General features: G+C 38.9%; 1 protein-coding gene across 1 annotated transcript in view; it reads left to right on the top strand.

Annotated features, from left to right (window-relative positions):
* LOC124290969 (3-hydroxy-3-methylglutaryl-coenzyme A reductase-like) overlaps window positions 1–13,862 on the top strand; it is a 40,614-nt gene extending 26,752 nt beyond the window's left edge. Inside the window, exons 16-21 of the mRNA XM_046727820.1 lie at window positions 233–342; window positions 6,518–6,623; window positions 7,476–7,680; window positions 8,959–9,117; window positions 9,829–9,980; window positions 10,616–13,862. Of these exons, the coding sequence (XP_046583776.1) occupies window positions 233–342; window positions 6,518–6,623; window positions 7,476–7,680; window positions 8,959–9,117; window positions 9,829–9,980; window positions 10,616–10,712 (829 nt within the window). The 3' untranslated portion in view covers window positions 10,713–13,862. The remainder of the gene's footprint in view (window positions 1–232; window positions 343–6,517; window positions 6,624–7,475; window positions 7,681–8,958; window positions 9,118–9,828; window positions 9,981–10,615) is intronic.
* Window positions 13,863–14,432: the final 570 nt, after the last annotated feature.

Raw genomic sequence — 14,432 nt, 5'->3', positions numbered from 1 at the left:
TCTTCACCCCAGCTGGCTGGGGAGTGTCATCGCGTTATTTTTAAACTTTATAAGTCGAATTTGCATTTTTGATAATTTGTTACTGTAAGTCCATACCAAAGGTATCAGAATCTGCAAAGTTTCGTTTTGCGTTGCATGTGACCCTTAACTGTTGTGCTTAACAACAAACATACACACAATCGAAAGTTTATACATGTATAGTTATTTGTTTATTGTGACTGTTATGTTCTAGGTTTGCTCGCCTACAGAGACTCCAAATTGCCCAGGCCGGACGCCTGTTGTATGTGAGGTTTGTGGCCAAGACTGGGGACGCTATGGGCATGAACATGCTGTCTAAGGTAGGTTGAGGACGGCAATGTGAAGACGCATTTTCTTGACATTAAATTTTATACATTTTTTTGTTTGATTGTTACTGTAGTAATTTGACAAATTTTTCCTTATCCTGACTCATGCTCTTTTGCTTGTCTCCTTCCTCTTGAGAACATAGTGGAACACTTGTATCTCCCTAATTGAAGTTCCCTTCAATGTAAAATCACTAATTAGTACACCACGAGTTACCTCCCTTCCACAAGCGCGGGAACGAGAGCGCCACCTCTACCCATGTGCCTCACTCTCTCCTTCTTAAGCCCATTGAGCTGGGCGTGGGAAGCGCTGTGTCTCCGACACTATATCCTTTGATTATATTTAGTTAGTTACCTCGTATAGAGATCTATAGAGGTTTAGCTAGTATCTTTCAACAATTATATATTGATATTTAGTGTTTCTACTGTTTATGCACTTGGGGCCGTGCTGTTGCAGTGGATTCGTTGATAAAATTCTGTACTGTTGCACATTCGTTTTATTCTGCTGCTGATCGCATTTAATATGCCCTAGCTGTACTGCGCCATGTTTCATGTGATTCGCGTTGCAGTTCGCGATACTAATTTATCAATTCTACCTTTAATAAATAATTACTTTGGCGTTTGAGGCAGCGCAGCGAATGGAGGTCCGCATTATGCGGAGAGTCTAGCATGACTGATACACCTGAACCCCTCGCCAGTCTACTGCTGTTGGTGACCCCCCTCCGTCTGGGTTTCGCTAGAATGGTGGAAGTGGGGGCGTAGTCCGCCGCCTCAAGAAGCGTCCTGCTTCCCCAGACATCCCGCCATTCGCACTGAGGGGTATTCAAGCGAAGTCTACTAGAACTTTCTCAGCCGAGATTGTTCTCATCGCAGATTTGGGCCTGTATGATGATCAGCCGATCATCATTCCTGATGTACATCAAAGAATGACTGATGTCGACAACAGTGATGTCAGCGCAGATCAACATTCGATGATCTTCCTGAGGGTCCCGTCGCTACCAACACTCAACGCGAGACCCGGCACCCCCAGAACTGGCGTCGACCTCTGAGGGGAATTCAGCGAAGTCTACACAGGACTTTCTCAGCGAGATTGTTCCAGCCGCTGAACTTGGCCTCTCGATGATCAGCCGATCATCATCCTCGGCGATATGAGACAAGTGGCGACCCGGTGACAGCTACAATGACATCAGCAGAGATGGTCATGCATGCAGCCTGATGTCTCTACACTGATGTCAGGCGACTTACCTGAGGGGGCCCCACCACTAACAGCGCAGAGATGGCACCGACTACTGCCGTGGCAGACCATCCCAGGCGAGCTACTACGACCAAATCATGGTCGTGATGGAGGGTCACTACAGACTGGAGAAGCAGCCAGCCCAGAGTCACGAGCCGAAGGCTCCAACTTAGGAACAAAGGCGTTACCGTGAAGGCGTTCGCGAAGGCATTAGCGAAAGGCACTCGGGAAGGACACCCGAATATAGATCGATCATTTTAACAGAGTCAAGGGACTACTCAAGAGCCGTGAAGCTGTCAATAGTCTCCGATCTCCTCGTACATCACCACATCGATGCGCCTCACAGGTTACCACACAAGTCTGCACACAAGTCTACATCACCTTCCTAGAAAGTGGCAGCGGCGCGCAGACATACCTGATGAAGGGAAGGCGGCGCAGATGCTATCACCCTACCTCCGATCGACCCGATTGCTGCGGTAGCACAGAATCTAGACATAGCATCCCATAAAGCCACAAAAGTTCAGACACCATAATTGCGAACTTTCACGCCTAGAAGTTTTCCACGCTACAACATGGACCCCTTCTTCAAGGCTTAAGACATCGATGAAAACTACAAGTTGATCATCGATATCAACAATAAGAACTACAATCGTGAAATTGGTTCAGTTGAATCCATGGCCGAGGCGTATGTTCGTTGGCCTAAATAGATCTAGAAGCGATCATTGAGACACTTATCACCAGATTTAAGTAACACGACTTCTGAAAATGATAAGATGATCCACTCGCCCCTACTTATGCAGAACCAGCAAGTCCCAGGCAGCCTCAGCGAAGAGCTAGAGCCTCACCAGCTACAAGGGGCGTCGCGGAGGAGTAGCGCCGCCGACCCACATCCTGTTAAACACAGAGGCCATTCGCGAAGCAAAGCTCTTATATATATATACATATATATTCTAATCGGACTTTGACTTCGATACAGCCAGCGAAGGTCGCGAGAAGGCTAAGTGGCTCAAGTCTACTTCACCAGTAGATCTAGAGGGATGCCGAGGAAGCCCGTGAAGTCTCCGGCGTTCACGAAGTCTCCTCCAAGGTCTCCATATACTAGCCACTTTCGTCATATATAGCTACTCCTCAGTCCGTTCAAGACACGCATAAGTTGTCTATCAACTGTATGCCAGATGCGATCTATAAGCCTCTGCGAAGACAATTGCACAGGCTATTTACAACACAGAGCGTCGCTGTATTAATTTGTCAACGACGTTTCATAGATCTTCACAGAAATCAACTATTCGTATAAATTGCTAGTATATGCAATCCCGGACGACGATACGATTATCTACATGCGTGACCATTACGCATATCTGCAGACAATTCAATATCGAAATTGAACAGCAGCCTTGTTACAGCGAAGTATAACTCATAATCGTCAACATTTCTGAGAAGAAATATGTACAACAAATTCAGCTTTAATTCTACAATTATGGCGATACATTCATGTATACAGTCTACAAGCTGACAACTTACAAGTTATTGTACCTTTATATATAAAGAAGTCGGAATTATATTCAAAACTGAAGTACTTTCACGACAGCCAGGAAAATAACCTACCCAGCATTAATATTACAGAGCAAGGTATTTTAGCGAAGCTTTTGGCGTTTACCATTAATCCTCGAAACACGTGGTCACTTTCGGGTAACCGGGAGTTACGATGAAGACCGATGATTGTTCTAATATCAGCGGCGGCACTATATTATACAAGGTTCCTTTTCCTGCTACACGGTGACATCACAGCTGGCGGGTACTCTACAGAATCAAAATGCCTTATTCTGATTGGACCCCGATGAACAACGCCCTACACAGAGGTCGAGCATAGTTCACAGTTCAAGACATAGGTTGCAAGTGACAACTTTATATCAATGAGCGAGCAAGCCTCCTTACAGCCCAGTTAACCTGAACCTTCATGATTAGGCTGCTTTCTTCAGGTTAGAGACCTCCCTGTCAAGTTTAGACAAGGGCACAGCAGTCAGGCGATTTTACATAAAGTTCATCGAGGACACAAACTCCGGTTGTGCATACATCGTCAAGGACATCATAGCGATTTACCTAGAACTGGCGTGATACAAGTGGATCGAAATCCACAGCGTTTCAGACTACACCTGAATTTCATCATCAAGCTACTAACACAACTAGATGGTTAGTAAACCTACTAAGTTTCTGTTTGGAGAATAAGCGGAAGTTTCGCATTACCAACTTGGGGATATGAATATAGTGCTACAACACCTCACAAGTGAGGTTTATGAACATGCCTGGATGACATACTTGGACTCCATGATACGATGATGCTATCACGCTGGCCAGCAAGAGCACTGTAAATTTATCTCCACCAAACCAAACAGGAAGAAAATATACAACAGATTTTTTCCTCTATCATCAACTTCCAGAGTGTAGTCTCGCGTACTATATCTCCGTTTGGATCAGAACTGTCATACTCGTGCATACAAGACAGATGGACCTAATCCGACCCTCCATGAGCTTTAATACTCTTGATATTAGAGCCCTAACTTCTACAATTTCATCTACACAAATGTTATTTGAAATAATGGAGGGTTTATTACTGTAGATCGATATGGTGGTTGCCAACCATTATCTGAGAGATATCACCACGAGGACATCTCAGGTATCCACCAATTCGATCCCATGGTCCTTGCACAACAGTTGACAGTTCCTCGGAGAAGATAAGTCAATCTTACAGATTTTTACTTATCTTATAACAGTACTAAATAGCTTCATGCTATATATAATTTGCTTAAGCTCGTTTTTATCATCACAGTGGTTACATGATAAATGCATTAGCTAACAAACTCTACAGAGTTTTTTGGCTATTATATCACATTAGCTTAAGTCAAGTATATTTTAAGCATAGTACTATACTCATATTGTAAAATACATTAGCTAACAAACTCTACGGAGTTTTGCTATTATATAGGTAGCTTAAGCTCATTCATATCTTAAGCTCAGTACTATGTTTATATCATATAACTATATTAGCTAACAAACTCTAAAGAGCTTTTGCTATTTGGCTTAAGTTTCATCATATCTTAAGCAATATGGTTACATTATAACATGTATTAGCTAACAAACTCTATGGAGTTTTTTTGCTATTATATATGTAACTTAAGCTTATTCATATCTTAAAGCAGTACTATGTTTATAGCATATAGGTATATTAGCTATCAAAACTCTAAAAGAGTTTTTGCTATTATATATTGGGCTTAAGTTTTCATCATATTTTAAGCTTTATGGTTACATTATATCATGTATTAGCTAACAAACTCACTGAGGAGTTTTGCTATACATATGTAGCTTAAGGTTTCTTCATATCTTAAGCTCAATACTATGTTGATACCATATAAGTATATTAGCTATTAAAACTCTAAAAGGTTTTTGCTATTATATATTTAGCTTAAGGTTTACTTCATATCTTAAGCTCAATACTAGGTCTAAATCAACATAATAAAATGTATTAGCTATCAAACTCTCACAGGAGTTTTACTATTATATATATATAGCTTAAGTTTAATCATATCTTAAGCTCAGTACTATGTTTATAACATAAAAGTATATTAGTTAATAAACTCTAAGGAGTTTTTTGCTATATACATTTAGCTTAAGAATCTAATCATATCTTAAGCTTAGTACTATGGTTACATTATAAATCTATTAGCTAATAAGCTCTACAGAGTTTTGGCTATTGTATATGTAGCTTAAGTTAATTATATCTTAAGCACAGTACTATACTCATATTGTAAAATATATTAGCTAACAAACTTTACTAAGTTTGGCTATTATATATGTAGCTTAAGTTAATTATATCTTAAGCACAGTACTATACTCATATTGTAAAAATATATTAGCTAACAAACTTTACTAAGTTTGGCTATTATATATGTAGCTTAAGTTAATTATATCTTAAGCACAGTACTATACTCATATTGTAAAATATATTAGCTAACAAACTATACTAAGTTTGGCTATTATATATGTAGCTTAAGTTAATTATATCTTAAGCACAGTATTATACTCATATTGTAAAAATATATTAGCTAACAAACTCTACTAAGTTTGGCTATTATATATGTAGCTTAAGATAATTATATCTTAAGCACAATACTATCTCATATTGTAAAAATGTATTAGCTAACAAACTCTACAAAGTTTGCTGTTATATATATAGCTAAGCTTATTCATATCTTAAGCTCAGCACTGTCTATATCATATAAATATTTTAACTAACAAACCCTAAAGGGTTTGTTATTATATAATTAGCTTAAAATTAATCATATTTTAAGCTTAGTGCTATGTTTATATCTTAAAGTATTTTAGCTAACAAACTCTAAGGAGTTTATACTAGCATATTAACAAGCTTAAGTCTATTAGTCTTAAGCATTGTATTAATATTATATATACTTATCATAATAAGTACATTGTAATAACCTCTATATGGCAGCTGATAAGCTGGCAGCAGGAATTCATCAGTTCAATGCCTTTATGAAGTTCTCATGGGGTTATTACAATCATCTGATTCAAATCACTAATTATTAAAATCCAAAGTATTATATATTCCCACCTCCGCTCTGTTGGATTCTACAAGCAAAGAGCATGAGTCAGGATAAGGAAAAATATGTAATTTTTTGAGTAAAATTGATATTTTATACTTATCCTGACTCATGAATCAACCCTCCCATCCTCCCAAATAACACTTTGGATTTCCCTGTAAATTCAAATGTTGGGCTCAGTATATGAGAGGAGAGTGAGGCACATGGGTAGAGGTGGCCCTCGTTCCAGCTTGTGGAAGGGAGGTAACTTCGTGGTGTACTAATTGGTGATTTTTACATTGAAGGAACTTCAATTAGGGAGATACAAGTGTTCCACTATGTTGCAAGAGGAAGGAGACAAGCAAAGAGCATGAGTCAGGATAAGTATAAAATATCAATTTTACTCAAAAATTACATTTTCTACTGCACAGACAAGAAACCATCAGCTATCAATTGGTGAGTCAAATAGAAATAGACATTGTTGTCTAGTGTATTTCTAGTATTTGTTACATATTTGCTATTAATACTATTTCTTCCTTAATTTATACAAGCAGTGAACCTACAAGTATAATCGGACAGGACTCAACGTTTCATTGAAACTTATGAATAAATGACCACTATCTAACCTCACGTAGCTCGCTAAGAATACAAGCATGTCTTCTTTGTCAGTTGGTATGAAGTTCAGGTATGTTGTTTCAACTGTCAAATTGCTACACTCCATTTGTAGGATCAGAAGTTTGAAATAATGACCAAAACCTTTTGCAAAGTATGACAAAATCTTTCCACAAGACATTACCCACATGGATACAATGTGTGAAGCCCATTTCTGGTGTCCCCCACCTTGATATTGCTGGAATATTGCTTTAAAGCGGTATAAAACTAAACTCACTCACCCATAAAACATTACAAAATTCAATTGTTTCTTCTTTTTAAAGAATTCTTTCAAAACTGAAAATGGTTTGCCTGACAAAGCCTTTCTGTGTCGTAATGGTATGGAATGTGCCAACGTCTTTATTCTTGGGAAAATGCAGGTGAACCAGCTATTGGAGATGATGCCATACTCTGTACAAAGTCCTATGGTTGTGGATTCATTTCCCAGATTTACCCACATTATGAGAATGATTTGTCAGCACTAGGCCCCTACTTGTGAACACCACAAGACCTGCTCATTTAATATGACATATACTGATATCACTGTAATAATGCTCACAGCATCTGTAGACCTGACTGAGTGACTTTCTTGAAACTTGCATCAAAGTATCTTCATTGAGTTACTTCGTATTCTACACATCATTTTTGTGTTTCCAGGATTGAAGGGCGTGGAAAGTCGGTTGTATGCGAGGTGGTTGTCCCTGGCCAGGTTGTCAAGAAGCTACTCAAGACATCAGTCCCAGCCCTAGTTGACCTCAACATCACCAAGAACCTGATTGGGTCTGCTATGGCTGGAAGCATCGGGGGCTTCAACGCTCACTCTGCCAACATCGTCACTGCCATCTTCATTGCCACTGGACAGGTAATTAGTCATTGAGTTGAGCTCCTTACATACCAGACCGCTTACAGATGATGTTTTATATATATACAGTGAAACCTGCCAACACCAGCACATTGTCAAAACTGGCATAAAAGTTTGGTCCATCCATTTTACAGCGATATTATGATCATGAAAACATTGTCTAATCTGGCACCTGTCTATTCCGTATTCCAGCACGACTTTCCGATCCCAACAAGCAATTTTAACTGTAATTAGCACTGTCTAAACCGGCAGGGGTATGAGCAGTCCAGGCAGGGACCCATATACATGGATATACAACTTCTTTAATATAATATGAGCGACGTTTCGGTGTAGCTACTAACACCGTTATCATCATTTGCTTGATAACGGTGTTAGTAGCTACACCGAAATGTCGCTCATATTATATTAAAGAAGTTGTTTATCCATAGAACTCTCCTCGTTGTTCATCACACCAACTTCTAAATGCCACTCAAACAAGTTAAGGACCCATAATCCAATACACTAATTAATCATCTTGGCACGCTAGATAATCAGGCAGTAGTGATTGCACGGTGAATCAAACGCTCTAAGCCGTCAGGGTATGAGCAGTCCAATCAAGGTCCCATAATCCAATGCATTGTTGCACAATTACAAAAGATCGAAGACATTATAGAGATAAAGAGATTGACGAGTGTAAATGGCAGCCATGTTGGAAAATGATCGTAACTGTCTAATCCGGCACCCTGGCACCCTGTCTTTATTTCGGTCCTGTGGGGTGACGGTTTAGACAGGTTTCACTGTATCTTTATTATTTTATTGTATTTTCTATGATTGACCAGAAACGCAGTCTAAGTTAACTTAGGCTAAAGTATTATTCGCTACACTGCCGTACTGAGTCTAACAAACCCTAGTAGAAGTTGCGTCAGCTAACCTTTGAGCGATCTATGACCATCCAATCAAATCAGTATAATCAGTATAACAAATAATACTGAGCCTAAGTTTGCTTAGACTGACCAGAAAAGGAGACAAGTGTGGCATGGTTCATCAGTTAAAGTGAGGAGAATGTCCTTGTTAAACTATTGACCTGTCACTCAGACAACCCCATTCCATTCCTTCAATAGTAAATGTGTGCTGTTGTGCTGCTATGAGAGATGTCCATGGCTACTACAAAACATGATGCAGTGTAATCCACACTGGACCACCCACCCCTATTTTGAAGCCGGTATGGATCATATGTGGGGTGCTATCCTCAAAGAGCAAAGTGAAAAACGTAAATGTGACCTTATTTTATTTGTACAGGATCCCGCCCAGAATGTGGCCAGCTCTAACTGCATGACATTGATTGAAGCAACAGGCCCACATCATGAGGACCTCTACATCAGCTGTACCATGCCGTCAATAGAAATCGGAACTGTTGGGGGCGGCACTGTTCTTCCTCCGCAATCAGCCTGTCTGCAGGTGGGTTCATACTAAACATGGGATGTAGCTATGATGAATCTGATGGTAGGGTGGTAATGTGCAGTGGACGGACATTAGGGTTTATTTAAAACGACTTTTGAAGCTTCATAAAATCATTCTGTAACTATCAATGAAGTAGTCAAGTACTTGTAGCATTGTCACAAAGAACAAGGATCCACAGCATCCAACCGTATTGACCTTATGCAAGTAATATCAAAGCTAGCTAACTTCTAAAACTTAGTTTTAAGATATAACCTTTTAGATTTGACCTACAAAGACTTGAAAAAAATGCTGTCTGACATATCTATCATTATGATTATCACTATATTATTCCCAGAATATTCCTAGACATTTCTGATCCAAATCCCTCCATTTGTAGTTTCAAGTTTGTGGCAATTTTGTTACAGTGTTTAAAAGTTCTCTGACCGTTAGAGGGGCGGTGGGGTAGCCTAGAGGTTAAAGAGTTCGTTTGTCATGCCGAAGACCCAGGTTCGATTCCCCACATGGGTACTTGGGTGAAGTCCAAATCTGGTGTCCCCCCGCCATGATATTGCTGGAATAGTGCTAAAAGCAATGTAAAACCAAACTCACTCGCTCTGACCGTTAGATAATTCCACATTGTTTTTATTGATGAACCTTCATATCATAGTTGATTAAAAATGTTTATTGCAGACAGTTTAATATGGAATACATTATGAGATAACATTTCAGATGCTGGGGGTAAAGGGAGCATCTAACAGACCTGGTGACAATGCTCGTACCCTGGCGCGAGTTGTATGTGCCACCGTCCTTGCTGGAGAACTCTCCCTTCTGTCTGCGCTGGCCGCTGGTCATCTAGTAAAGAGCCACCTCACTCACAACAGGTAGGTGAACATACTGCTGCTATGAGAGATGCACAAGCATCATCTCAGGCCGTCTTTGTTTGATGATTTGAAAATAATTCCATCCAATACAGGTTACCTATGAACAACATTAAGTCAGAAATATACAGTAATAAGTAGGTGGGTTTTGAGATGATCGTCGAAGCTCTGGCTTTGAAGTAAAGCTTCTTTGGCTACAGATCTTAGTGGTTGAAGCAAATATTGTGCACAGATATTATACAAAAATTAGGAAGAGCCAGATGCTGTGGTCCATGTTATATAGTAAATGAATATTTTGAATTAATAACTAGCTAAGTAACTTGGTTATTCCATTGATTGGCCATATCCTGATGGCCTGGGTAATTGCTGATGTATCAATTTTCGGGTTGTCCTGACCTTACTCACCTATTTACATTACAGCATCATACAGCAAAAGGTGGAGCATCTTCAGTTTATCCTAAATAACCTGATACAAATCATTTTGAATGGCTGTATAACCTGGCCAATGTCGAGTGCTAGTGTGAAGCAGTGATTGTGTTACTTTAACATGTTGTCAGCATTTAATCCAGCTCAAGGCATTGAGCTCAATGAATATGTTAATGATGTTTGCAGTAAACTTGATGACTCATCTGTTCCAGGTCTAGCATGAACATGGCTGCCACTGCCACTCCAGCTCTGCCTCAACAACGGAAGACAGAGCCTGTCCTCAACTCCTGCCTGCACAAAGCATCATGATGACAGTCCCTATAGGTGTCTCTGTTCCACTCAGCACTAGTCAAAACCTGATTTCAAAGTCAAAATCTAAACCATCCTCCGAACGTAACCACATCAACTACTTCCAGCAGATATAGCAGTGACCATCTTCGAGGTGGTAGATGTAGTGTGTATTATGTTATTGCTCTTCATGCTCTTTAAAGGGTAACTGTTCCAACGTTGTTAACACATTGCCAGCAAGCGCAATGTGAATACAGTGTCCACTACCTGGTTTCAAGGCTAGCACTGGAAGTGTCCATGTGCCTCACAGTCAAGCCTTTCAAAGCTAAATCATATATGGTCATTACAAGTGTTGTCCCGAAATCCAGAATTTGTTTGTGAAGTGACATTTAGAATTTTCTTGCAGAAATACTGGTAGTTGTTTTATAGAACTGTATGCTAAACACAACTCTTTTAAGGTGATGCAAGCTTTTGTAGACTTTCTATGTTTCTGCTCAGCTTCCATTCTCGGTGCTAAGAAATCTGGTTGTCCAACCATCTTCCAGCATTTTCTGTCTTGCTGATTATAGGTGCTGATGTAAATGAGACCAGTTGTGTTGTTCCGTACGTCCATGTCAGCTTTTGGGACAGTCTCTCTGTCCTTTGTGTATTCTGTGTATTCTAGAGACTCTAGCATGAAGCCCCAATGTGTCCTGACTCTGTTGGGACCGAAAGTCAGCTAATGACGGCCCAGCTGTAACAGGCTCAGTATCAGATCTACCGGTGTACTAAATGTTGTAGTCCATGTTCATGTTTTATATATTGTTGGATTGGATCGTCGCACCCTATGACGTGCTCCAGTGTATGATCATTATTGCTGCACTGAAGACATCTAATCCAACTCGTTATCTGTCCATCACTGACAAATAGAATGACAATCCATATCATGAATTAAGGGTTGAGATGCAATATCGATCTGAGAGTGATATTAATAAATTATATGGTTGAGTTTCGTTAATGTGTTCAGACGTGATGAGTAGTTTGAATGAGTTACTGGGGTATATGAAGCATTGTGCAGCCTTTGAAATGATGTATCATGTACCATGTTGAGGGTAGCTTGTTGACTTGGTTGATCACACCAACAGTGTCCAACTAAGATGAACTAGTCCTGCTGGTATCACTAGGCAGGCTATCCAGGTACACAATTACAAAAGAAATACACCTCGCATTTTACAAACACAGACTGGCTTGCAAAGAACCTATGTTGTATTTGTTAATATTGGTATTCATTACAAAACAGATTTTTCAACAAGTTGTTTTTGAAAAAATAGCATGGAATGTAATTGTCTCAAAGATCATGCTACCCTTTGCATATTGTCCTTGTCCTAGTTGTCAAAATGTGTCAATTTCTTCATTAACAAAATACAGACTGGCTATTTTGAACTATTTGTGAAAGTCAGTTGTGTACTGGCAAATATATCTTTGTTGAAAACGACTTGAAGATTCTGGATGAGGCATTAAACTTGCCCTCCCCCTGGAGACACTTCCTGTTTAAATTGTCATTGTTGGTACACAAGCCTCCTGCAGGTCAGATATGTGGATACACACAGATTTGTGTGATGGAACACCATTCATGTACACCTTGGAGTATTATGGCATTTATGAGGGCATTTATTACACATTAGACTGCACATTACTGATCAGCCATTGTATCCTTGGCTGATCATGTTTTTTATGCTAGGATGTCATAATATAAATCATGTTTCATGGCTTCAGACAACTCAGTAAGCAATGTGCATAAATCTGATATGTCATCCCGCTCTTGATTCTGTCAGATTTATTTATCTTCATTGTTTCTGATTGGTTTTTATATAGTTTCACAAAAAAGTATTGCATATGTATCCATGTACGACAATAATTGGAAATATCCTTGAAAATAATGTATTGCTGAAAATAAGCACCTAACTGTTCAGTTTTCATCTTTTTCTATAATTCCTTGTTTGTTTCGGCATGAAAAAGGGGGTACTGAAATTGGGGTTAAACAGCTTTGGTTGCATTTTCTGTATTGTAGGTGTTAAAGATCTTCCCAATATCCTATATCAATATCTTCCCTGTAATAGAGGTAGGTGAGTAAGGCTTACTGAGGAAATGAAACCCTGTTTTCAGACAGGATGATATTCAGAATGTCAGTTTTGATGAATAACTGAAGGATACACAGGGAGGAAGAGTAGCCCCAGCTTATGTTTTGTTTGTATGTTTAAGGTGTTTTGTTTAAGAACATTACTTGTTGAAAGTGTGTAACTATCAAGGTACAGCTGTGATATTAGATTTGTAGCCTAGGTTACATGTCCATCATTAAAATATGATTCAGGACCACTCCTGTTAACCTGACTTATAGAGGCTCGTGATCGCAGTTACCTCCCTTGTCATGATGTTGATTTAGGAGCAGACTTGATTGAAATGGGCCTTGGTTGTCAAAGGCTGGCTGAATGAGAGAGATTGTGATTGTGTATGTTTGATAGATGAAAAAATACATTTGTTTTGTCATTGAATCATTCCATCCCAGCGCCAGCTGTCAATGTCACATCTGTCTTAAGTTTTTGTCTTGCAGGTAGACATGTCAATAATGTATGTTTTGGAACTAATCATAATGACAATATTGAAATATTGACATTGTATTTTTGGAAAATTGACATGGTATTGTTATAATATTGAAATTGGTAATAATTTTTTAACATTCTTTATTTTCAAGGCCAAAATTACCTATTATGCTCTGCACTTCATTTTTGCTCTCTCATCTATTAGCTGACAACAGTGAAATATTGTTCGAAGTGTTATTAAAATATTAATCCAGGATGATACGATTCCTTGTGTTTGGTATATCTGTGTGCATTCGTGTACTGTTTTATTTCATGTATTAATCATTCTATTAATGTAACAGCCTCTTTATTACCGTAGATTGTAAGTCATGGTGTGGATGGTAAGAGGTTATGTGTCAGTGTGCAGGTATGCTATGTACATTTTGTGAAAGAGAAAATATATTTTATCTATGTACATTTTGTAATTATGTAAAGAAATGATGAGTGTATTTATTACATATTCCTATCCGCATCAGCACTGTGCTTACATATTTATTTATGGAAATTATGACTGATCTTTTGAATGAAAATAAATATATTGATCTTTCAAAAATAATTGTATTTTCTTTGAACTGATGTTGCAAAATTGTACTGAATTATTTAGAAAAATGCATTGTGATATAATACAAGGTACTGAAAATTAAGCCAACAGCATTCTCACTGGACAGTGGACATGAAAGTCAACAGTGACAGTAACTGGGAATGTCATGTTTAGAATGGGATAATTTGACCTGGCTAACCCAACCCTTCCAGTGCAGAGGTAACTGTTCCAATAAGCTACAGCTAGTGGCAGTGGCCATTTGCTACCATTAGACTGCACCAGGAAGTCCACTACAAACTGGTTAGATGTAATAAGTGAAACTATGACGTACACAGTAATCACATCAAGACCTCTCAGATGAACAAAACAACACACATTATCACTCTTATTTCTTGATGCTGACTTGAAAAAAAAAGTTTTTTAGTTTCAACATATTTTTATTCATCCCATCTGGTGATAAGGAAGTACATGTGGAATATCCAACACTTGTATCAGCTAACGGAATGACCTGTATGCTGGTGGTAATACCTATTTCTGGGTAGAGACTTTAACTACAAGGGCGTGAATAGCTGCCTGTATACA

The sequence above is a fragment of the Haliotis rubra genome, unplaced genomic scaffold, assembly GCF_003918875.1.
Source record: "Haliotis rubra isolate DU_JTF1 unplaced genomic scaffold, ASM391887v1 Scf48, whole genome shotgun sequence".
Lineage (NCBI taxonomy): Eukaryota > Metazoa > Mollusca > Gastropoda > Lepetellida > Haliotidae > Haliotis > Haliotis rubra.
Note: the sequence above shows the minus strand (reverse complement) of the source record. Positions and strands in the feature narration are given on the sequence as shown.